The sequence below is a fragment of the Pleurodeles waltl genome, chromosome 10 (assembly GCF_031143425.1).
Source record: "Pleurodeles waltl isolate 20211129_DDA chromosome 10, aPleWal1.hap1.20221129, whole genome shotgun sequence".
Classification (NCBI taxonomy): Eukaryota; Metazoa; Chordata; class Amphibia; order Caudata; family Salamandridae; genus Pleurodeles; species Pleurodeles waltl.
This window is the reverse complement of record NC_090449.1, coordinates 1,022,628,158-1,022,653,016: the sequence shown is the minus strand read 5'-3', so window position 1 is coordinate 1,022,653,016 and position 24,859 is coordinate 1,022,628,158. Positions and strand designations below refer to the sequence as shown.

The window sequence follows — 24,859 nt, the reverse complement described above, 5'->3', positions numbered from 1 at the left end:
CACTGGAAGATGGATAGAAAATCTGCATTCTTGTGGGGTACTTCAGCAAAAATAAAAGTAGTGTCTGAAAAAAAACAGTGCAAGGACACCGTAACATCCATGCTCCAGGGGCAGGACAAACAACAACAGGAAGGTAGGCCGAGTGACAATGAAATTAAACAATGGGAAGGATCTAATCCAGGCTTCTCCAAGGAGAAGTTATGAAATCTTGGTAGCTTTCCAGCTACCTGCGACTAGCTCTATATGCAGCCCAACCTGCCAAATGAGAAGCTTCCATGTGGTTGAATTTAATCCTGAATACCAACATTGCAAAGAGTGTGTTTGATATGAATCTGTTTGCTTTCAGAACCTATAATTTCCATAAATATTTTTAAAGCTGATTTTTAAATGATAAATCATGCAGCATTGGGGATAACTAATACTATTACCTCGGTGACACGGGGCATTGCAGCTGTGGCTGTTAAATATTACCATTGTAGATGCATTACAAATTGACAGTCTTTTTTACATTACTATTGGGAATCCTGCACTGAAGTGATCACAGCTGGTAATCTTACATAGGGTGGCAACGAATGTAATCTGGTCTGATGTGCGCAATACAAATGATATTAGTAGCTCAGAATGATTTTCACTGAAAACAAGTAGCTCTTGTTAGAGAAAAGGTTGGAGCCCCCTGCTGTGAGCTATCTGTAAGCTAATGTTTCACAAAAGCAGCGCAGGCTTTTGTCTAGGAGACCTAAAAATGAAGAAACAGTTAAGAGCAAATTATGAGCAACAGAACTTTCAAGTGCCAGCAACAAAAAAGGACAGACAAAGAAATGAGAACAAAGCAACCTCCTCCCCAGTACTTGAATGCCACTGGTACACCTATCACTGAACTCTGTTCAGTCCCTGTTGACGTACTCTTTCTAAAATAGACAATTTTCAGTAAGCACACCAAGCCTTTTGATATTAAAAAATAGTTTCACTTTTTTCGTTAAGCGCAGGCTATTTCTTTTTATGTCAAGTTGTATGATTAGTTAGCTGAAAAAAAAAATGTTCTGCATGCCACTAATTTTGATCAAAAAAAGAAAAGACAATCAAAGTATATTAAAGAACTCTTTAATGGACCAATTATTTTACTGTGACTTTTTGGAAGCTTCCTTTTGGAGTTTCTTTACTTCAGCTTTGATGATTTTGTTCCTCTGCAAAACAAATGTTTTGTCAAGTTATAATAAATCACTGAACAAGAAGCTAAACTAAAACACTTATTTCACAAGGAAGTAAATGATTAGTAATCCAAACTTTGTGAACTAAAATAATACGAACAAGCGCAATTTGGAAACATGCTGCCAAATTATAAGCCTGTATAGATAAAACACAATCAATGTTTAGATGGTATGGAAGTTAAAATTGTGAGCCATTTGATTTTATGGATTGTGTTTTTTTGTGAGGCCGGGTGGAAGGGGTTTACACTAGAGGGCATTCCTTTCAGATTTCCACAGTTCGTATGGGTGCTCAAGGCCTTGAAAACATGTAGGTGTACAGGGTAGCTGATGGTAGGGAGTGCTGTAGTATGCACAACAGCCATTTAAATGAATGACTGGGCTGATCTGGTTATATGCTCAGATCATCACCTGGTTTAAGAGTTATGCCGACCAAAAGAGATAGGACTGCTCATTTCTTACTTGGGGCTGCTACAGGACAGGTGTGTTCACCAGAATTTCCAAAGGTTTGTCTCCTGGTGACATTAGACAATACTAATACAAAAAAAGTTGCTAAGACATGATCCCTAGTTCAGAATACCCTATAATGTGCAATGAAATGTATCTAACCATCAAATGAAAGCAGTCATTTGAAAATTCTGCACCTTAACAGTTTTACTGAATGTGCAGGCGGGAATTAAGTTTAGCAACATAAAGATTCTTACCATCCTCTTTGCCTTCATGACACGATAACGGTCAAAATCTGTCATCTTGGCTTTCTGATGAGAAAAAATATACATTTTAATAAAAATAAGTAACAATTATTTGCACTTCAACCCAAAAACAGCCATAACTGACTGGTGTGCAACAAAAACAATGGAAACGTGAAAAGGGCTTGTACAGCACAAAATCAGAAATAAAAAAGCAAAGTACATCATGTTTGAAGGTGGTTAAGAAAACTGAACAGACGAGTCTCTAAAGCAGAAGACAAATTTCCACCGTGCTCAAAATCTGTTAACTGCTCTATTGATTCCATAATAGCTAAGATTTTGGTGGTTTGACTAGTTTAAGCCAGAGCTACTACCCAACTTTTTACCTGTTTTTCCTGTTAATTGCATTTTTTTGTGATTTACTTTATTTGGAACTCCCACACCTTTGGTCGTGCACAGCTGGTTCTGCAGCCATGTCTTTCTCCCAAACCTGCTGAAGCTGCCCAGCTCATGCTCTACACAGCATTTGGCTATGTGCTACAAGGGATAGGCTGCAGGACCAGGCCCTTTGCTAAAACCACTATGGCCACAACTGCCAACTGCCAACTGCACAACTTGCTGTGTATCCGTTCTGTGCTGAGCACGGTCTTCAGACAGGCCATAGGCCCAATCGCCTTGGCTCTGAGCAGCAGAAGTGTGGAGTTGGCTGCAGGGCTTGCCTAGCCTTTCACTGGGCTTATTTTGCTAGTTATCAAATTTCAAGTAGGTTAACTTTACTCTGCCAAATTTATAGCTGACGGAAACTCCAATGGCCCTCCGATGTAACTCTGCGCCACCCACCCAAAACGATCCATTTCAAAACTTGACATAACCATCGGTAAGCTGAACATGTGCAAAATTTACTGTGGATTCAAACAGTTCCAGATTTGTTAGCAGATAAATACTTCTTTGCCCTTTGAACTCTTGCCCGCCCCCCCCCCCCCCCCCCAGACAAAAACGGTCCTGCATTAAGTGCACAAAACCAAGAGTAGGCTAAATGTTTTAATTCACTGCTAAATTTCATATCGATCCATCAGATGATGCTAAGCGACTATAAATCAAAAATGTTTTGATCCCAGCTTTAACTCTTCCACATTGGAGCTGCATAGTACTTGAATTACCTGCACTGGGTGTAACTTGGTAACTGCCAGCCATATTTGATGTAGATTCCTCTAACGGAGCTAAAGTTAAACGCTTTCGAAAATGTTATTAAACTCTCCCCATTTAATTGATAAGCTCCCCCCCCAACCCCCCAAAAACTGGCAATGTATATAAAACAAATCCTGCCCTACATCTTTTTAGGCCGAGTACGAAAGCGCTTTGGCCAGTTGTAAGTATTGAGGGCATTTAACCACTCCCATCATTTTCACCCGCTCGTGGGCTTGCCTTTCAAAAATCAATTGTCATTGGTAATTGCTTTACGTTTATCCTGCCTTGAGGCTGTTTTTGTCACACCTTGTAGACTGCCTGTTACATGGATAATTGCATGACTGTCGATGTACTATTTGTTTTGCCTCCCACCTTCGTGCTACATGTTTGTAAATATTGAAGTAGGCCTACTAGCTCTAAATGGGCCAAGTATCCATGTACGACTCATCCACAAGTTCATTTATTCCAACCTTCAAGCTAATCATATCCTAATCTTGTCTCCGCGTCAAATCATCCCCAGTCAACTGATGAGATGAGGATATGATTAACTTGAAGGTTGGAATAAATGAACTTGTGGATGAGTCGTACATGGATATATATGGAATAATTAACCCTTAATGAGAAATAAGACTGGATTGGTTTTGAAAGTGCAATTTAGCGAAGATGATTGCGACCAGATTATTTCTGTTCAGAAGTTAAAGGGCCCCTATTGGTTAGTCCTGAAGAAGACCCGTTGAGGAGCTCTGAATTGGCACACAAGAGAAGGGGGTCGAAACGTCGACGTGAATGTTTTAGCCTGGATTGGTTACTGCTTGTTTTGATAAGGAAGGACTTAACAAGGAAATTTATGTTACAAAGAATTTAAGACTGATTCAACGCAGTGGAAGATTGACCAACAGGCTACCTTGTTTTTATTGTATAGTATATAGATTTTTGGGATATTGACTATTCTTTTTCTGATCACGAGCACTTTATTCTTGCACTAATTCTGTCCTTCCGATCGTGGGTGTGAATTTGGCTGGGACCTTTCTATTAAGCAACTTTATATAAATAGGATTTTATTGTTTATATGTGAATGAATAAAAAGTTGCTTTAATTTATTCTGTATCTATGCTGTTTATGGTGGTTTAAAATAATTTCTGTTCTCCTTAGGGGGCACTGTTAGTCTTTGTAATTCAGAGTATACATAGGCATGCGCCTACAACAATGGGGTCGATATCAATACCCAAAGGGAAAGTCTTTAAGGGGTCCTCTGGGTTTGCTACAGTAAACCGAATTTAATGATGTATGTTTTCCCAGCACTGGGCACAAGCATATGAGGCACGACTATTAGTCTGTAAACATGCTGTAGATTAAATGCTTCCTTGCCAAGCTCTATGACCACTGGAGAGCCTTTGTGAATCGCATATTTGTGGTACTGTGACAATCTTTGACGGGCCGCCAAGTCTTTTGTAACTAGCATAGCAAGATTAGAGAGTTGGTACATAAAGAACACAAATAGTGGTGGCCTCTATGAACTGTAAGGGCGTAAAGAAACCTGCATTAAATACATAGGGAAATGAATCTGCATTAGTCTTAATAGATTTGCAAAATCATGGCCCCTGTGTTTTGTGCTGCCGGGGAGGCAAAGACGTTGTTTAAAAGGGCAGAGTTTTCCTTTAAGTGGCAGTCTGCAGACTGCGTAAGGCACAGATCCGGTTACACATTGCTTTTCTTGTGGTGAAAAGTGGGGAGGGTGACTACTGCTGTGCTGATAGGCTCTTAAGCTCCGAGGAAAGGATACTGGTACTTGGTCCGTGCTCTTGTGGAGAGAAACACAGGAAGAGGCATAATGCATGCGTGTCATGGACAAATGTGGAGAAAGAATAGGAAAGCGATGAGACAGCAAATGGGAAGCTTACAGGTGGACTGAAGTCCACAAAGTATATAGAATGCCTGATGCAGCACATGCTTTGTCTAGAGCCGAGACCTAAAGACTAAGCTAGACAAAGATCATGATGATTTACAGCCCCACATAACACCAACCACCAGGAAAACATGGAAAACTAGATAATTAACTCCCACATCTGAAGAGCAACACACCATAGAAGGTTGATTAAGTGCACATGTTGCTCAGCAAAAACTATAAACGCAAGACATGAACAAGTGACGTGGAAGCCAACCAATGGTAAGCATTGGTAAGTAGTGGACGGCAATAAGCCCTTTTTTAAAGCTTTTTTGTTAAGTAGATTTCATTGTCCGTGCAAGTGCGTTGCTCGGGTGAAACTTAAAACAACTAAGGAACCCATTTCAGCTGGTTTGTTTAGGATTTTCCTTATCTATTGAACAAGTTACCACAGGTAGCCTCCTCCAGTAACCGTTCTCCGGGTGCAACTCACCACAACAATGTAAAATTTGTTGTTCCAGAACACACACTTAGTTCTGCATGTTTTTCTGAGTACCTATCCTTCAGTGTCTGCACTGCTGGCTTCGTGTATCTGATTGACAGCAAGACATAACCTAACCAAGATCTGGCTATTTGAACATGACTATCACCTTTGCTTGTAGAACCGAACATGTACGCTACCATGCCCTGTGCCATATTTTGAGTGGGAGACACTTCCATTACCTACCCCAGAAAACAGCCTTCCTCGCCCACATAAGAGAACATGTGGAGTTGTCAAGTACAGCTTGCTGTCTTCTGATTGGTCACTAAAAAAATTGCTTTTTCAGAGACATCATCAAGTCTGACTCAGCGTAGGCAGAAACTGCGATATATCCTTGATGCCCTGTAATTTCAAGACTCACTATCAAGCCATCTCCAGCTTGAGGCTCAATGTGTACAGCCTGATAATCAACCTGCGTTCTGTATGGAGGTCACTATCTGAATTAATTCTCAATTATTCTGTATTAGTGCAGTAATCACCCCTTTGTACCGCTCAAAAACACTTAGAATTCTGACAGTAGAAAAGCACTTTACAAAAACCAATACATAAATTAAGTGTCAAGAGCATTTTGGCAAAAATACCTTCTCCCTGGCATCGATTTTCTTTGCCCATCTTGTTTGAGTCCATTTTTCATTTACATTTTCTTTTTCCCAAGCACGTCTTACAAACTTCTGACGAGCGCTTTGAGGGGAAAAACGAAAAAAAAACATTGTAAAATAAATATTGTACTACAAAAAAAAAAAAAAAAAAAATTAAAAACATTCAACTGATAGCTCAAAACAACCTTGGAGAAATCTCTAAATATTGTATTGTAATAGTATTTATATAACGATTACTACCCCCTGACGAGGCGTCGAATCGCTTTTTGGCGAGAATCTTTCATTTGAGATAAAACAATTTGCATCTGTTAGTTTTCCATACAATGGTTTCAGAAACGTGTTTCACAGTTTTCTAAATCTTTGTTAAAGTTTGACCCTGCAAGACTGCTACAAAATAAATTGCTCTTTATGCTCCTACCGACTCCTTTTTGGATTAATATATTTTTGGAAATGGAATATAAATTTATCTACTTAGCATCTTTGTCATAGATTCTCATATTGTACAATATTCTGAAATACGAATAAGTATGACTTAAAACTAAACATTTCTCCGACAAGGGCTTCAAGCAGATAATGAGCATGCCTACATGGATGATCCAGCTTTTACAGAAGATTCAAAAGGTTGCCTCAGTTTACTGGGCGTGACAGAGCATTCGGCTTTGAATGACTGCTGCTTAGGATCGCTTCAGTGCAGACAAACAAGACTTTCTGGCTTCAGCAAGACTCAGTGAAAAAAAGGTTTTCCAGAAATCAGTTTGTTTTACAAGATAACAATTTTAGAAAAATCAAAAATACCACAACGAAAGACTAGGTTCTGGATGTAGTAGACTGATATCGAAAAGCAATACTAGATTTGCTTCAGAGATACGATGTAGAGAACTGAAAGTACAACTTTGCCAAAGACAAAAAACATAACAGTACGCAACAACTGCCATCAGCGAACATTGTAGCATTTCAAATTAAAATATTTCTCCGTAAAACCAATGTGATAAATATACTATTCTGAAGAGCCGCTGAAAGGAAACATTAAAAGTGGAGATTATCTGTATTAACTTACCTGTGGGGGAACTTGAGCACAAAGTCAGTCAGCTGCATGCATTTGAAGGGCATAGCTTGCCTTTTGACGCCACTGCAAGGACCATCCACCAGTGCCTACAATAATAAATAGACTTAATTTTTCCTGCTAATAATTACGGTAAAATCTCAGTCACAAAGTTGTGTTGGGCACAAACAGAAAGGGAGAAATAACAAGTTTGATTGTAGGGTGCACTTTCACCCAAATGGCTCTGTACTGAATAATGTGTTTTAACTAACAACTGTAGTTTTATTGAACTCAGATGAAAATGTGAGAAAACCCACCAAGAGTTGAACCAGAGCTCATAAGATCAAACACAGATCCTTGCAGAGGATGCATTTGTCTACTTAACCATCAGACCTGATATATATAAGAATGGTAAAGGAGAATAAGGAAAATAGCAGAGCTAATTCACACACTGTCATCAACACTGGGCACCATTCACCAGGGCCAATTTCAGTAAAAACAAACACATCCCGCTTTAAATCACCCCCTAAACTGTAAATAGAAGCCCACTTCAGAAACACCAGCTGTATTTGGGGCACGGCAGAGTACAGAAAATGTCATCTTTTTACAGCTCTCCATTGTATTCTAGAAGGCTAAATGCCTCCTTATGACACGAAGATGTTTTCTGCTTTACCAGTAAAATATGTTACAAACGTTTTTCTATGGGCTACTTCAAAAAAATTACAGCCAGCGAGCTATATACACTCACCCTGTTTTGGTCAATTACGTCAACAATTGCAACCAGCTTCCCTTCATGTGGGCCAAAGGAGATGTAGGCAACCCGGCCAATCTGTACATAACGCTTGAAAACCTGTGGAAAAAAAAGTGATTTATAATTAAAGTAATGAAAAAGAATGTGGGTTGTTACACAAAATAAAGTTTAAGGGAAAAGATACTTTGCGAGGAAAGACTGCAAGCAAAAAGCATCAGTGAACGACTTTGAAGGGTCAGTATGTGCAATGTATGCAAAGTTATAGGCAAATCACTGCCTAAACCATTCCTTACATTCATAAGTCTGACCAGCATAGATTTTCCATTTGCTAAAAATGTGCTTGCTACGAAGGGGGGCTTATGTTTCACCTGTGCACATGGTGGGTGATTGGAGGTTTTACACACTAAAACCAATTTTTAAACAACTTTGTGTAAATAGGGAGATCATGATTTTTTTAGGTCGAGCGTGCAAGCGCTTTGACCTGTTGTAAGTCTAGTGGGCTTTTAGCCACACCCATCACTAACTTGTTTGTGGGCTTGTCTTTCAAAAATCCTGCGTTATCATTTTTAAGTGCTTTACATTTGTCCCTCCATGGGGAGGTTTTGTTACCGCCTTCACACCGACCTTGTTACATGGACAAGTGCATAATTGCCGATATGTTTGACTGAGCTAACTTCTTTGACCTTTTGTGTGTCTCCTGCATGCTCATGGCGGCCATCGCACTTTGAATTGACGGTTTTACTTTTCATTTTCAGTTTATGTGGCAAGAAAATTTCAGTTAGGAATTTACAACGCTACTAGCTCTAACTCAAGCAAATGCGAGACCCATTGCATTGCAAATGATTGTTTCTGTATGCCTATAAGTTAGGAGTATGTTTACATTGTTTATTGCCACCAACCACCTGAAAGCTACAACAGCAGAAACCCTGCCGAAATCCTATGTCAAAAATTATACAGCCTGAAAATGTAAACACCATAAGAATAATTATTTTGGAACCTTAATGAGGCAAAATTTATATTTTTTTAACACTAACCCCCAAAAAACAAATGTACAATGCTAATAACATTTAGTTGATCGTAACTGTGTTATTGTACCTAGGGTATATAACTTCCCTTTTACTTTTTAATGTGCCTGAAAGTGACAACTGGTTTTTTTAAAGTGGAAAAAACGTGGATGGGCCAAATGTAGGTCTGCTCTGATCATCTAAACCCTGGATACTCAAAGTACGGCCCGCGGGCCTCATGTGGCTCCCTCGGACATTTACATGTGGCCCGTTGGGCAACAGGAGCACTGGGCAGCTGTTTACTCGACTCCGCACTAACAATAAACATATTAAATAGAAACACAATTATTTAGTGCAAACTTAACCGGTGTTAAAGAAAGGAAGTAACTAGGGACTCCTGCACTTAACTTTAGAAACGCCTTCATTTTTAAAGACATCTTGCAGCGTAAGTGTAAAACTAAGACTGTTTCTTCAAAATTAAAAAAAAGTGTATTTAGTTAACATGCAGAACCTTTTCGCCTTAGTACAATTTATTTTATCAGCGCATTGAGATGTATTCATTTAAAAGTGATAGTTTTCAAGCATACACTTGGAATCATTAATTCTTCCCCTTACACAACCAATAGTAAATTAAAGAGGCAAGTCACTTGGTATGTGCACTTTATGGATGGCCTGGGTTCCTATCATACATGAACAAAATTATAGTTTAATAAATCAAACATAAAAGCAGGTTTTGTGCAGCGCACACCATGAATCATGTATTTTGAGGTCCTCTTAAATGCGAATGCAGAAAAAGTGAGATTAAACAATTGCCTGGGATCACACAATTTGGAAAAGTGGGTAAGCCGGGATTAATTCCAGGTTTTCTGGTTTCCTATTGTTTATTTCAGCCACTAAATGTATATCCTTTGCTTTCCCCACGCCTACCTTGCCACCAATCCCCCTAACCACCCCACCGCCACTGCCCTGGCATCAATGCGGCCCCCAGGCACATCACAGACCAAACTTTTTGGCCCCTGAGAAAATGTTTGCGAGTACCCATGATCTAAACAAAACATGAAAATAACGAAAGAAATTGGACAAGTCCAAAAGCCACAAATTTAATCGACCACTTCAAAGGTCACCGCTACAATGGAGCCAGTTGAAAAGTATCAACTAAACTAGGAAAACAAGTGGGGAGCCGACGAAGGCTTCAGGCAATTTGTTACTTGTAGCAGAGACCTTGTGTTATGACTCAAGCACAACTTATAACAGTTCTGGCATGGTTTACGTTAAAACCATAAAGCAGCAATTCAAGTCTCATTGAGATGTGGCCAACGAGCGGCACCATTTCCCACCGAAAAAATAACTTAGTGTTCTTGGTTTTTGTTCTCGTAACATTTACAAGTCTGTGGGTTACGAGTCAAATATCAGTTCTTTAAAAAGGTTCTTTTACCTAGGACTGGTTAAATTAGCTGTCCGCCCTACCTCTGGCCAATGAACCAGGTATTGAGGCATTGCAATTGGACACTCACTGAAAATATTTGCATCACTTGATTGCTAACCCCATCATACACACAGGTTATACGACCAAGTGCAGAACCCAAGATCCTCAAATACAGGGGCCAAGCTGTCGACTTCAAAACAGTACGACATAATCATTAAGGACGGGGTTGAGGGAAGGGGGTGGATACCAAACTAGTGTATCAGTATTAAACTATTACACGTTGGAAGACATTTCAAACTAATTCAGAACACGTTTTTATTTTAATACGTGTACTAATCACTTTTTTTTTTGTGCCGGCGCGTGCAGTCCACGGAGGCCAGCGCCCGGGCTGCATGAAGAGGAACGGAAATGTGGCTGTCCCTGCCACTCAGCTAAAGTACACAGCTCGGCTTCCCCGCAAAGCAGGCCAGGTCCACCGCAAAAGTTCCCGCGACCCCATCTTCCTTCCTAGACACAACCCCAGCCCCTTATGGCTACTTTTGCCCGAGAGCAGATCGCAGGTCGTCTCACCATGGTGGCGGTCCACGAGCAGAAAGGAAAGCGTCACTTCCGCTCTACTCCGATAGACCTTCCGCCGACATCAATGCGCAGGCGCTGAAGGAGTGTCAGCCGGAAGGGCAGGAAGCGGCTGAACCGATGCCGCGAACGCAGCAGCCATCTTGAGATGGTGGGTTCGTGCCGTAATACAAGCATTAATATGCCACTTAGCAAGTCCCTGGGCAAAGTTCGGGCATCTGTAGTATTTGTAAGTACGTTTTGAGTTTTCGGAAATTTATCGTTTATGCATTTCAAGCTCAGAACGGATACAATTCTATAATAAATTGTTAGTTTTTTAAATAATATATTGTTAATTTCTCATGACCCTTGTTTGGATTATTTGATGCTTATTATTGTAAATTGGAATGGACAAGAACAGATGCATTTATAAATAGACATTTGTTTTCAATAAAGGACGCAGCCTGCTTGACGTTCGCGTCGTGACTCAAAAACTCCTCTGCCCGCTCAAGCAGAACCACCCAGCCGTTCCCAACAAACAACCGGGAGGAAGCTCACCCGGTGAGTGTGGGCGGACAAGCTCACTGGCAGGACCTTTTCAGATATCAATTAGAATTTCCATCTTGGAGGTACGCAGGCAATTTATTTATATGAACGCGAATACGGATTTCAAAATGTATTTTGCTAGACTTAAGCAGCTCGAGGAAGATTGTTTTAGGTCTGGCGTTAGTCAATACCTTTTGATTTTACGAATATAATCTACTTACTTGAAGGTGCTTTCAGCCACCTCTCTTCATCCATTGGTCTATTGTGTCATTCACGTTTTGCGCCTACCTGCTAATTGTGGAAGAGGGTTAGCCTACTTATGTGCCTGGTTAACTTCATATTAAGTGTCTGCATTTTGCTCTTTCACAAGGAACATATCCACACCTTTGCTGTTTTGCTTCTGGACGTGCACGCGCTTGCTGTGCGCCTCGCAAAAATGACACCAACACCTTGCTTACAGTTAGCCAGAGGGGACTAATAATCCAGCTCGGCTGTCTCCACCTTTGTTTAACACCCCCGCCTCCTGTAACAAATGCCGGTATTCCGGGGCAGATTACATCCCTCCCCAACCAGATCAAAGTACCTACAGTGTTAAACTACATAAAAAATCTTTTAGTCTTTGGGCGGGAGATTAGGCCTCAGATTATACCTTCCTGATTGGGATCTGCTCTCACCATCTCTGGCCCTCCGGGTGCTGGTAACCGGCTGCATTGGAGAAGTCTGTCCAGCAGCCAGCGGCAACGCATTCTCACTCCCTGGGCCTCAACCCCCAGTTCTGGACCAGTCTTGGAGGTAATCATCGCCATCCGGCACATCTGAATGTTCCTCAAAAGTGGTCTTCCGAAACCAGGAGACGTACCGCATTACCAGGTCTTTCCCCTTCTCTGCGGTTACCATGGTCCCCGACACCCCAGTTGCTGTCCATAGCCCCCGCTCATAGGGTGTGCGGAATTTGCAACCGGGTTTCCGGTCCTTGATGATCACCTGATGAGCGATCTGAATGTCTCTTGATGCAGCACACCTTTTCTTGCTCGCCCTGTCATTCACTCCTTTCCTCCTATCTTGGACTTGTTCTGGGCGTTAGAGGGCAGGCTGCCACCCAGGAGATGTAGGGATGGTCTCGCCTCTGCCCAGCAAGCATCAGTGACCACAGAATCTGGCCGGTGGTGCAGTGAGGGGTCCCTAAGTATTCCCAAAGGAACTGATGAAGCTGAGATATGGGTCACTGCTTTCCAATACAGCAATCCTGAGAACCTTATTGAGCGTGCGCATAAACCGCTCAACTTCTCCATTAGCCTGAGGCCATTGTGACGTGATCTTCCGGTGTCTAATGCCCAGTCGTTTCATCCGCTCTTGGAACTCGCTTCCTTGGAACGGGGCACCGTTGTCGGTCTTTATCTCATCTGGTAGACCAAACAGGGCAAGGATCTTCTCAAGGGCCAGACCCGCATGGGCAAAGGCTGTGGATGCAATGACTTCCACAATGAGATATTTGGAGTATCCGCCTATGGGGACTAGGGTCATCCTGCTGTCCGGGAAACTCCAAAAGTCTAGACTGACTTGCGACCACGGGATGGTGCAGGACTTCAATGATTATTGGGGCAGGTGCATCAGGAATGGCCATTAGCTGACAGGCTGGGCATTGTCACATGCATTGTTCAACTTCCTCCTCCATGCCAGGGAGCCACAATTTTTCCCTCATACATGCTTTCATCTTTGTCATCTTTTGATGTCCTCCATACGCCAGCTAGATGACCCACTGCTGTAACTGTAGAGGAATGACCAATCGATGTCCCCATAGGAAGAGCCCATCTGATGTCGAGCTTAGTTCGTTCCAGACCCTCCATAGCTTTGTCAGCCGCTCCCTGTCAGCCGTGGCCCAGTTGTTCGTGTTCCGGAGGAACTGGTGCCATGTACCACCTTCCAACGCTTGTTTTACCCGCAGCAGCACCTCATCTTCCAGGATGGCTTCTGAGATCTCTTGGGTGCTGAGGGTTTTGGGACAACTGCCCTGAGCTAGTGCTTGCACATGTGTCGTCCTCGTCGCCACCCGTAGGTTGGGTCTGATCTGATGGGTGTCTCAATAGGTAGTCTGCAGGGTTCTTGGCTCCCGGCTGGTACACCACCTCCATGAAGTAGTGTTGGAGCAGGATTGCCCACCTTTCGATGCAGGGAGGCAGGTGTGGTGAAGTTCCCCTGAACACCGGTACAAGTGGTTGGTGGTCAGTGATGACTCAGAATGGCCTACTCTGTAGGTAAAGGTGGAAGTGACCACACACCCATTTAATATCTAGGGCCTCTCTCTTGTTCTGCGAGTAGCGCTGTTTGGTGGAGGTCAAGGCCTTGCTGGCATATGTCAGTGGGGCCCACCTGCCTGGTTCACATTCTTGGGCCAAGACTGTGCCGAGCCCGACGGGGCTCGCGTCCACAACCAGCTCCGTTTTCTTTTTGGGGTCGAAGTAGGCCATGGTGGTCTCACTCAATAGAGCCTCTTTGAGCACCGGGAACGTGTGCTGTTCTGCTTCTGGCCGTGCACGTGCTCGCTGCGCGCCTTGCAAAAACAACACCGACACCTTGCTTAAGAGTTAGCTAGAGGGGACTAATAATCCTGTTCTGCCATCTCCACCTTTATTTAACACCCCCGGCCTCCCAGGACAGGTTCTGGTCTTCGGGGCAGATTCAGGACGGTCTAGTGGCGAACCACTAGACTGTTACACAACACCGCAACACCCAAAATAGTTTCCTTCAGTGCCAGTGTTCTTGTTTAGTTCGAAGCCTACCAGACAGTGAGCTGGTTGCTACCTCATTCCTCAAAGCTTGCCTGGGAATGCATTCCGCCCTCTGCTTACCATGGGCTCTATGGTTTGCAACTCACATTTCCTTCTCATATATTTGCTGGATTTGTTTGTTTTAGGCTGTCCAGCACGTCTTTGTCCCTCCTGTGGAACATAGCCTGGTTACCACCTCTCTGATTGGTTCCTTGTATTCTTCCACAAGTCTTTGCATTTTGTGAACTCCTTCTTCTTTTTTTTTTTTTTTTTTTTTTGTGAGGCACTCCACATGAGTAGATTAGATGTGTTTTCATTTATCACCCTTGTGTGCTAGTTCAGTAAGCAGTAAACATGCTGTATTTCTTTGAAAAAGTTTCCTTCCGCCTGTCTTTCTGCTTGAGTGATTCTACTTACCTTCGCCTCTCTAGTTCAATCTAGCATAACTTAAAAAGTTATCTTCCTCAATTTTGTGACTATGGCATAGGCACTGGAAGTAGGAGAGATGTGATGCTGAAACAACCCCAAAATAACCATGCTGGAGTTCAGTACTAAATGAACAACAAAAAGGCATTTGAATTATGTTTTTATTTTGTCACATTTGTTATGCATTCAAAGATAGAAGTCCAATGTTAGGCTCTGTCTTCCAGGGAGCCAACATATCTCAGAATTCGGAAAGCACACAAAGCACTTTTTTTGGTGAATCTGAAGTGTGGGGTAAGAAAATATTTTATTACAAACAAAACAAATCAATTAACTAGAAGATACTGATTTCCACAAATTATTGTTTGTGTGCTGTAAAGATTTATTATGAAAACTGAACATCTGTAGAAATGTAATGGTCATTTCAATTGAAAATGTGTTCTATGTAATAGCAGTGCTCTACTACACCATATGTATTCCATTCTACATCACTCCATGCCACTTAACTGGTATCTAAGCCACCACTCTACGCCACTCTACTGTACAACACTCCACTCTGACACTTCACTCCACTCCACAACATTGTACTCTATGCCACTCTACACCACTCCATTCCTCTCCACTTTTCACCATTCCACTCTACAATACTCTACTCCTCTCTGTCTCGTTCCATTCTGAAACTTCTTGACCCTCCAGTTTAAGACATTCTGCACCACTTCACTCTACATCACTCCACTCTATGCCACTCTACTGTACTCCGCTCTTGGACACTCTGCGACATTCTGTTGTATTCCACTACACACCACTCTCCTCCCCATCACAGTTTTTTTAGGCATTATGAACAGCAACCATGCTGGTGTGCAACATGTCTAAAACACATTGTCAAAACCAATAGCTGTTGCATACAGGAGACATATTGGCTGTGCCTGTTCTTGTTTTGCTTTATCATTTTGAAGTGAGCACAGGGCACATTCCAGCTTTGCCAGTTCTTGTTTTTTGACAGTGTGTTGTAAATTCCTTTTGGCATGGGCTTTCTTTATCTGACTATTGTTGTGTCACAGCATACCATATTGTGCTTCTGGTCTCAGTATTACAAAGTTCCCACAGGAATAAAACTAAACTTTATCATATTTAATTTGCAGCACATTTATGACATTTTTATTTAAACATGGGTGTGGTGTAATTTGGGTTTTAGTGTAATTTTATTTAACTGTGAACTCTCTTTCCTTCCTTATTTCCATCTTCTTTCTTTCTCTCCTTTTTAAGTTTCCATCTATGTTCTATTTTCTTTTCTTTATTCTTTCTTGCATTCTTTTGTTCATGTTACTTTCATTTTTTTTAAATGTTTTTCTTTCCTTCTCTCTTTATTTTTTTCCTTTCTTTCTTTCCATCCTTTCTTGTTCAACCTTTGTTCTTTCTTTGTTCTTTCCCTCTTATCTTGTGTTGCTTACTTTTTAGGTCACAGTCTACTAAACAGTGTAGCTGTCTGGTTTGCTAAAGTCATCTTTGGGACTTTAAGAAAGTTGACCTAGGAATGCATTCCACTCATTGATTGATTACCATTGGCGTTATGATTTGTAACTCATAATTTCTGGTTTCCATTTGCTGGCTTTATGTGCTTTAGGCTCTCCAGGTTCAGTTTTTCCCTCCCGTTGCCTAAACTGTGTTTTTTGTATTTTTCCACAAACCCGCTTTCTATTAACAGGCCTTTAAATCTTGTTCTCATCTCATCACATTTAAGGTGCATTTAAAGATGAAGCTCGAATGCCAGGTGCTCTCTTCTAAGGGCCCTTGTTTACTTTTCTTTCTCTTACTTCAAAGTGAGAGAATTTATGTGACAATCTTGCTGGATACTGGGGATAGGAAAGAGTGTTCTTTCTAGCACACCACAACATTTAAATGAACTGTGTAAGTATTTCTGAAAATATCAGAAATATGAACGCACAAATAAAGCAAATTTGTATTTTATTTCTGAAGTGTGTTGGAAATAAATACTTTAATACAATCAAAACGAACAATTAAACTAGGTGATGCAATTTCCACCCATTTTCGTCTGTGCAGTGTATAGTTTTATTAGTAAAACTCTGTCTGTGCAAATGTTATGGCCATTTCAATTGAAAATGTGTTGGCCGTAATGGCGGTGGGCTACCGCACCATGAATACTCCACTCTACGCCACTCTTCTCTGCATCACTCCACTTTACACCTCTCGGCGCCACTGCACTCTGCACTACTCCACTCTACACCACTTCATGCTACGTCTCTCTACTCAACCTGTACCTAATGTACTCTTCACCACTCTACTCTACACCACTGCAGTCTAGGCCACACTAATCTACTCTGCACAACTCCACCCTGTGCCACTTTACTCTGCGCCACTCTGCAACACTGCACTCCAAGCCCCTGCACTCTATGCCAATACACTTTACTCTATAACACTCAACTCTATGCTTCCTACAGTCTATGCAACTTCACCGTATACTACTATAATCTACTCTACACATCTGCACTCTACGCCCTTATGCAATTGCACTCTACCCTTCACTACTCCACTCTATGCCACTTCACTCTACTCCACTCTGCGCCACACCATCAATGTCACTGCACTCTAGGCCTCTATAGTCTTAACCACTGCACTCTACGCCACTGCATTGTACACAACTACAATCTGTCACTGCACTCTACACCACTGTACTCCTACTCTGCATCACTGTACTTTATGCCACTGCTCTCCACGCTACTCTACACCACTGCATGGTGACATTCTACTCTGCAACACTGCACTCACTGCCACTGAACTGTATGCCTCTCTGCTCTTCACTACTCCACTCCACTCTACTCCACTGCAGTCTGTCACTGCACTTTATGGCACTATACTCCACTCTGCACCACTCTATGCTGCTCTACTCTGCACCACTCTACGCCACTGTACTCTGTGCCTCCAGACTCTACTGTGCACTCTAAGCCACTGCATTCTATGCCCCTTGACTCTACGCCACTCCCTTCTGTACCACTCTACACCACTTAACTCTGTGCCACTCTACTCGCTGTGCTACCCTCCTCTGTGCCACTAACTTTTAGCTATGCAGATCAGCAGACACACAAATGAACAACATGGTTAAAACACATTGGCAAAGTCAATAGCTCTTGCATAGGCGAGACCTTTCAGCTTTGCCAATGCTTGTTTCATTTTGCCTTCTCTCCTCGGTATTACCAATTATTTTTAGGTCAAGTGTAAGCCTTCAACCTCGTATATACTTTTAGTATTCTTCTTATGGCTTAAAGCAATTTCATTTGTTGGTTGCAGTGTCCTTTAAAAATTCTTGCTCGATAGTGGTCAGTTCTTCCTTTTTCTGTTTCAGAGCAGGGACCAACTACTGTGTTATTCCACTTTGGTTTCTTCATCTGTTGCTGTGATGGACTACTTTTGTCATTTCCTTGTTGCTCACTTTTCACTGTGGGTGTTTTTGGGGTGGTAGCTGCCTGTATTTTATTGCAGCATTCCGTTCCTCCCAGCTCCTCCCATGTCGCTGACATTTGTTGTGGCTTTATTCCAGTGCTGTCCTTGTTTACCTCTGGCTCCTAAAAGAAGCTTCTTTTACAAAAGAAACACCCAGTGCCTAAACATTTAGCTCACTGCTCATGAAAGCCACAATATGTCCTTTCGGGGTGAATGTAGCAAAACCTAGAATCAGAGGGCCTCATCTGGAGTCTCTCTCCAGGTCCCCTCCCTGCCAGCCCACAGCTACATCTGCACACAGGGCATTGGTTATCTCCTTTATTGGGGTCATAAATCTTTTCAGGCTGCTCTGCTATTGTTAACTTCATTAGAGCTTTGTTGAATGCAGGCAAACATGCTTGCAAGACTTTTCATTCTGTTAACATAAAAGAAAAATAAGTTTCCAGCCTTATTTTCAAATTTTTGTTCAGACATTTACACAACTCGAGGTAGTGCAGTCATCTTCTCGTCTCTCCTCGAGGGCTTGTGATTTCAGATGTCAGTAGCCACCAGAGACCATCAAAACATGGCAGGAAAAGACAAATTTATGAGGCAGGCTTGAGCAATTTACATCACAAGAAAAGTCCAGTTCTGAATTTACACTGCCAATAGCTCTAACACAAAAAAATGCGAGACCTATTGCATTGCAAATACTTCTTTAATAAACTTTGCCCGAGAAGAAAAATAAACTATATTGTGTTTAATTTGCAGCACACTTATAAAACTTTTATTAAAATATAGGTGTTGTGTAATTTGTGTTTTAGTAGCCAATATTTTATACTGTTAACCCTGTTTTCTTCCTTCTTTCTATCTTCTTTCATTCTTTCATTTCTTTCCCTTTTCTTATCTTTTTTCTTCCCTTTTTCTTTTTGCCCTCTTTCTTTCTTTCCATCCTTTGTTCTTGTTTGTCTTCTTTTGTTCTTTCCTTTTTTGCCTTTCCCTTTCTTTCCTTTTTCTTTCCTTCTTCTTTCTATCTTTCTTTTTCCTTTGTGCCTTCCTTCATTTTTTCTTCTTTCATTTTTGTATTGCCTCTCCCCCTTTTTTCTTTCATAATTTTTTTCCAACTTTTCTTTCTTTCTCTCCCGTTCTCTCTCTTTCTTGTTTTCTTTTTCTCCCTTTCTTGTTTTTTCTTCCTTTCTTGTTTTCTTTCTTTTCCCCCTTTCTTGTTTTCTTTCTTTTTCCCCCTTTCTTGTTTTCTTTCTTTTTCTCCCTTTCTTGTTTTCTTTCTTTTTCTCCCTTTCTTGTTTTCTTCCTTTTTCTTCCTTTTACTGCTTTTGTCTTTCGTTCTATCTTGAAGGCAATTGGCTTATTTTAGGTCTGTGTTATTCGAGACCTTTTCATTTTACAAAAAATATGTAGAAATAAAAGTATGCAAAATAGTCACTTAAAGGAATTTTCAGACAGTCTTCACCCATTAGTCTGTGATTGTGAAATTCACCTTTTTCCACCACCCACTCCAGCATGCATCAATGGGCAATGTATCAGCCCACTTCAGCCATTGGCTGACTTCACTATGAGTTATGGCATGCTGCTCTTTCACAAGGAACACGCCCACACGCAAAGTAGTGCCAGGTAATACTATCGTAATGTGTACATTTTGAGACCCAAAAACATTTATTAAATTTTTTTTTTCTTCCTTTAGATTTGACAACGGCCCAAATCTGTTGTATTCAGTGCATAAATGGGTGGGTACTGTTGCTTCTTTAATTTCCAAGAGAGAAAGTACCTGCACGTTTTAGCATTGCTACACTACATTTAATGAATAAGTACTGACACGTCTTATGAACAAACAGGTATTCTAAATAGTGAGTACCTGCATTTCTATATTGCCTTTTAAAGCACCAATTGTATTAGTAGATTTATGATGACAAAGCAAACACAGACATGGCCTTTAACTGCAGCAGGGGTGTGGAATTTAATAAAAAGCAGGGGTATGGAATTTAATAAAATATCTACGTGCCCATAGGACATGGTCCTTCATAAATCCTCTTGCCCTGTAAAAAATATACTTGTCACGTTGATGCCATGTAGAGTGGTGACACATTATGGCAGGATTCTCATTCTATAAGGGCTCTGTTAATAGCCTCTCTGATTATGCCAGGGCTAATACTATACTAGGGCTTGAATACTAGGAATTTCCTTGTTTTGGCACCTTTCCAGAGATTTACCAACTGGGGCTGGAGGCAACGGTAAGCAAAGTTTCCAGCTTTGGAATGCCCTTTTGAGTCTCTGCTAACCTGCTACCTTGTATGTTTTATAGGTTTTCATCAGCTCTTCTCTGAATTTTTTTCTCATACGGGGAAAGGTTTGAAATTTACTCCTGGGAAGGGCAGAAGTAAAACTTCTTCCAGGGTTGGGAAAAAAGTGGTTGGAGGGAAAGTGAACTCGTAAACAAAACAGATTGTCGCATGAGCAAATAAACACATGCATGTTTGCTCATGCTAAAATACAAGTCACAAATATTTTCTAGGAGTACGATTTCCTGGTCTGCTTCTGTAAATTCTTGTGGATTCATGAAATATGTCAATCTGCACCAATGCAAAGACATGTACGATAGGTGCACTCTTGTGACTTTCTTTAACAATTGGGCACCTAATTAGGTCTAGCATTAACCAAGGCCATTTTGTTTTTATTACCATTCTATCTCTCTATCCAGCTATTGACTGGCTTCACTGTGAGCGATAACAATCTGAGCTTGAGCTTTCACAAGGAACATATCAGCACACAAAGCAGTTTTGTTCAGTGCCAGAAACTACTGAGGCAATGTGTGCTTTTTGAGACAAAGTGTTTGTAAAAATGGTGAGGTCAATGTTTGTTACAGTGGTGAGGCCTGGCAGCTCCCACAACAATAAAGTTTTACAGAAGCCATATCAAAATAAGACCTGCGTTGACAAAACCAAACAACGGACCACCAGTGTCTGATTTATTGGCTTTGCCAGTGTTTGTTTATTTTCATGTTTCCCATAATCTTGTTGAAACTGGTTTCATTGATTTTTTTTTTTTTTTTCCATTCAAAATATTTTTTGGAAATACGAGCATGAATGAAAAGATTTTACTGAATGATGCTTCAAAGAAATGGCACCTAAAAATTCAAAGTAATTTAGCAAAACTTGTTTTTTACCAAGTTGCATTTTTTGTGAACATTTTCTTTTGAAAGCAAAGAATCAGTCTTAATTTCAAGCTTCTGCAAATATTTGCATCAAATCAGAGATCATTCTGGAACCATTACATGTATCCTCATATTGTTAAACTTTGCAAATATGTTTATTGGAAACACTGTCAATACAGCAGTCTGAGCTTACAACATGTATTTAGAACGCTCACCCTAACAATAAAGGCTGTGCATTAATGAACCATAAATACAAGCTTGAACAGCGTCAGCATATCAACACAAATGTTACCTCAACTGCAGAGAATTCCCTTACCTGCACCTTAATGTTGTACAGAGAACTGGCAGCCAAAAGGTTTCTGTCTCAGGGGGTTGGGCCTACTTGTCCCAAGGACAAAATAAACATTAAAAAACGTGTTGTCCTCGACACCAAGCAATGTGCCCTGGGCATCGGGCCAAAGGAATTCCACACCCCTGTGCAGCTACTACTTAAGTATTTATTTGGTTATTTTTATGTAACGCTACTCAACCCATACCTTAGGGTGTCAGATCGCTCCACACAACAAGCATTGGCAAAGCCAGTAGGTCTCACCTTCATAATGAGAGTCCAAGATACTGGTTTATTTTCTTAAAGTATCTCAGAACTGTACACTGAATTCAATAATTGTCCGTTTTTATACATAGTATACTTTATTTTTCAAATAATTATGCATAGGAAATTCTGAAAAGACTTTAAATGATTATGAAAGTTGAAAGGAAAACACTTGCCAAGACCTAGTATACTTTCCACATGACTCAAGAATTGAAACATGTTCCAGCCATTTTGCAGTAACCTAGGGAGTGGATTGGTGGTCCTCCAGGATAAAAGACATTTGTTTTTCAGTCATGCTAAAACGCCATTTGAAAGAGTGCAGTAGCTGGCCCCTCCCCCCAGCACCATAAAAGCTTTTTTGTTCCAAGACAGTTGTTTAGGAGACGCATGTGGAATGCAGGAGATAAAAACAACCCTTAAAATCTGCTGTTTAAAAATATCCTGCAAAAAAAATTGCTCTGTTTTTACAGACAAGCTGGAAGGGGTGTGGAGCAATGCAGATGTCGGGCAGATATTTGAGGGGGTGTAATAAAACTGCAATGTCCCACTATCTGCATTTTTTTCTGGTACCAACATAAAGCTAATAAAAGGTATATTTGGTACAGTCATCTTTACAGGATAAACTTTCTTGTGTAATGAACATGTTTGTTCACCCTGGGCAGGATGTGTTCTAAAGAAACTGTAGCTCTTATCTAAAATATCCCCAAAACGATACACCTTTTTATGATGGTATGTGGCTAGGTAAATCGCAGTATCTGCTATTAACATGGTCTCTTAGCTCTGCAAAATATTTTAGATTCAATAGCACACTGTTTAAAACCTTGATACCACTGCCTCTCATCTCTTGTCGATTGAAGGCAGTTGTTTAGACATAACAGGATTGCGATTGTCCGGGCTTAGCTACTCTCTTTTAGCCAGAGACCAATATCAAGTAGAGTTATTCTTTAAAAAAAAAAAAAACATTCTAGCTTTCTCAAATATCATGGCTGGACAAGGCATAAGGTTTCGCCATGGGGAAAATGTTTTCATTGCGAAGAAACAACAAAAGTGAAAAGACAAAAACATGCTTGCTCCCACATCGGACTGCCTTTCCGCACTCTAATTGTACACAATTTACAAATACACACTGGGCCACTAAAAGATTCATGATTTAGTAAACAGTTTGTCTTTAATGCAGCAACTTATGGCATACAGTGACCGGTTTGAGATTAGGCGAATATTATGAACCTGTGCATGTTGAGGGCTATTACTTCTATGAGTGCAGGTTTACGATCCCTGTGCTACCAAAATGGCATCCCTTGTACCTCTCCTCTCTCCCCTCTGATTTCCTGTTATCAGCAGCACATTTTGTATCTGGTGATTTGCTAACTTTATTTGAGTTACTGATTACATGTATGTAAATGACCGGCGTTCTAACAGTTTGCTCTGTTTTTAAGTACAGCTCCTGATTTCGTCTCATGACTATGGATAGCGAGGTGCTTCGAGACGGAAGAATAGTGGACCTTATTGATGATGCTTGGCGGGAGGATAAACTTCCCTACGAGGATGTTGCCATTCCGGTGAATGAACTGCCTGAGCCAGAGCAGGACAGTGATGGCACTACTGAGTCTGTAAAGGAACAGGAAACCAAATGGACAGATTTAGCATTGCAGTACTTGCACGAAAATATCCCACCAGCTGGAAGCTAGCGATGGCACGCGTGCTTCTCTCCGCTGTAAATACTGCACCTCTAGGTGCATCAGCCTGTAACACAGGGGAAAGTCGATAGGACACAGTGTGAAAAGAGTTCGTGTGACGGGGCACGTTTGCTTAAGTGTTACCAATGCACAAGCCTGTTTTTTATTAATACTCTGTTTTGCATTATTAGATGTTTTTGTTACTCACCAGTCATCTCTTGCTGAATTTAAATGTGTTCTCACTCCAGTATGAGCAGTTGGATTGCTCAGTTCCCACAGCCGAGATTTAACTGGAATAAATGGTGATCTTCATGATGAGCTCAAGTACATGTAAATTAATTGAAGTTTCCTCATACTTAAATTATAAATGATTGGTTTACAATGCATGCACAGTAAAAATGTTATCTGAGCAACAGAGAAATATATATAATAATGCGTTTTTTAGTGTTGAGGGCAAAAGTGTCAGAGAAAGGCTGCCTTGCCCGTGGTTTCTTTCTTCTGTCAACGTCTCCTTAGTTATTCATTGTCATCCACTAGGAACGTATGGACAGTATGGTTTTGCATCCTACACCTCTGTTGAGGTGCTCCGGTCTTCTTGAGAGCAAAGCTACATATTTTATTAACCAGTGGATTATTGTGCGGCAATTTCCCCCACTAACACTGGCTTGCTCATTTCCCTGTGTCACTATCACAGTCCTTCTGGCTGCCCAACACCACCTATTGTGTATTGCCTGGGCAGTGCAGGTCTGGACCACACGCCCATTTTAGCTTGACAGACATTTTAGCTGTTTTATTTTACTGTTCCACATTCAAGTGTTTTAAAATGGTAAGGAAGGAAGAAATGTATCTGTATTTTGGAAAAGAGTGCCCCCTCCTTGTTTGGCCATGTTGATGCACACATTTCAGTGTTAGAGAATTGGATTAAGAAGGCACTGGATAAATCATCCCCTTTCTCTTCCAGAAAAAAAGAACCAACCCAGCCAGCCCTTGGTTCTCGAGTAGATTGTCTACAGAGGAGAAAAAATGCAAAGTTTTGGAAAGGCGGTGGAGAAATGGATATAATGTGAAAGACAAAGAAAACTATAAACTGAAGCTAAAAGAGTGTCATGCTAACATTAAAACCGCAAAGCTAGAGGTTTGAGGCTATAATCACGGAATCCGGGAATAAGTCAAGGGAAATTTTTAAAATAGTCAAAAAGTTCCTTGCACCTACTGTGGCGTCCAACTCCCATAGCCTTCTACCTCATGGTATGAGGAGCTTGCCTCCTATTTTCAGTTGAAAATGCAAGTTATTCAAGCCAGCCTTCCCTCTGTTTTCCCACCTAATGAGGAGATTGTGGATGTTATTCAGAGTACTGGATC

General features: G+C 41.1%; 2 protein-coding genes across 10 annotated transcripts; one reads left to right on the top strand and one right to left on the bottom strand.

The window, feature by feature from the left end:
- Positions 1-1,085: 1,085 nt before the first annotated feature.
- Positions 1,086-10,998, bottom strand: RPL14 (ribosomal protein L14). The gene is made up of 6 exons (XM_069211948.1): positions 10,901-10,998; positions 7,898-7,999; positions 7,165-7,259; positions 6,090-6,189; positions 1,910-1,963; positions 1,086-1,184 (listed from the first exon to the last, which is right to left on the bottom strand). Exons 1-6 carry the CDS (start codon positions 10,901-10,903, stop codon positions 1,119-1,121), a joined length of 420 nt encoding a protein of 139 aa, XP_069068049.1. The 5' UTR covers positions 10,904-10,998; the 3' UTR covers positions 1,086-1,118.
- Positions 10,999-11,021: 23 nt separating this feature from the next.
- Positions 11,022-23,821, top strand: LOC138262159 (anaphase-promoting complex subunit 13). 9 transcript variants are annotated; one of them, XM_069211957.1, is made up of 4 exons: positions 11,022-11,135; positions 11,342-11,446; positions 14,850-14,916; positions 23,258-23,821. In XM_069211957.1, the coding sequence occupies exon 4, from the start codon at positions 23,279-23,281 to the stop codon at positions 23,507-23,509; it is 231 nt and encodes a 76-aa protein (XP_069068058.1). In that variant the 5' UTR covers positions 11,022-11,135; positions 11,342-11,446; positions 14,850-14,916; positions 23,258-23,278; the 3' UTR covers positions 23,510-23,821. The 9 variants fall into 9 exon arrangements, with proteins under 9 accessions (XP_069068058.1, XP_069068054.1, XP_069068059.1 ...); XM_069211953.1 differs by having other exon boundaries at positions 11,342-11,514; XM_069211955.1 differs by having other exon boundaries at positions 11,023-11,135; positions 23,263-23,821.
- Positions 23,822-24,859: the final 1,038 nt, after the last annotated feature.

Excerpts from the sequence above, each read along its gene's own strand:
- RPL14 (XM_069211948.1), bottom strand. Across the intron at positions 1,964-6,089 it reads AAATCGATGCCAGGGAGAAG|AAAGCCAAGATGACAGATTT; the intron begins GTATTTTTGCCA and ends TTTTCTCATCAG. Across the intron at positions 1,185-1,909 it reads TCATGAAGGCAAAGAGGATG|AGGAACAAAATCATCAAAGC; the intron begins GTAAGAATCTTT and ends TTTGTTTTGCAG.
- LOC138262159 (XM_069211958.1), top strand. The coding sequence starts at position 23,279 with ATGACTATGGATAGCGAGGTGCTTCGAGACGGAAGAATAGTGGACCTT.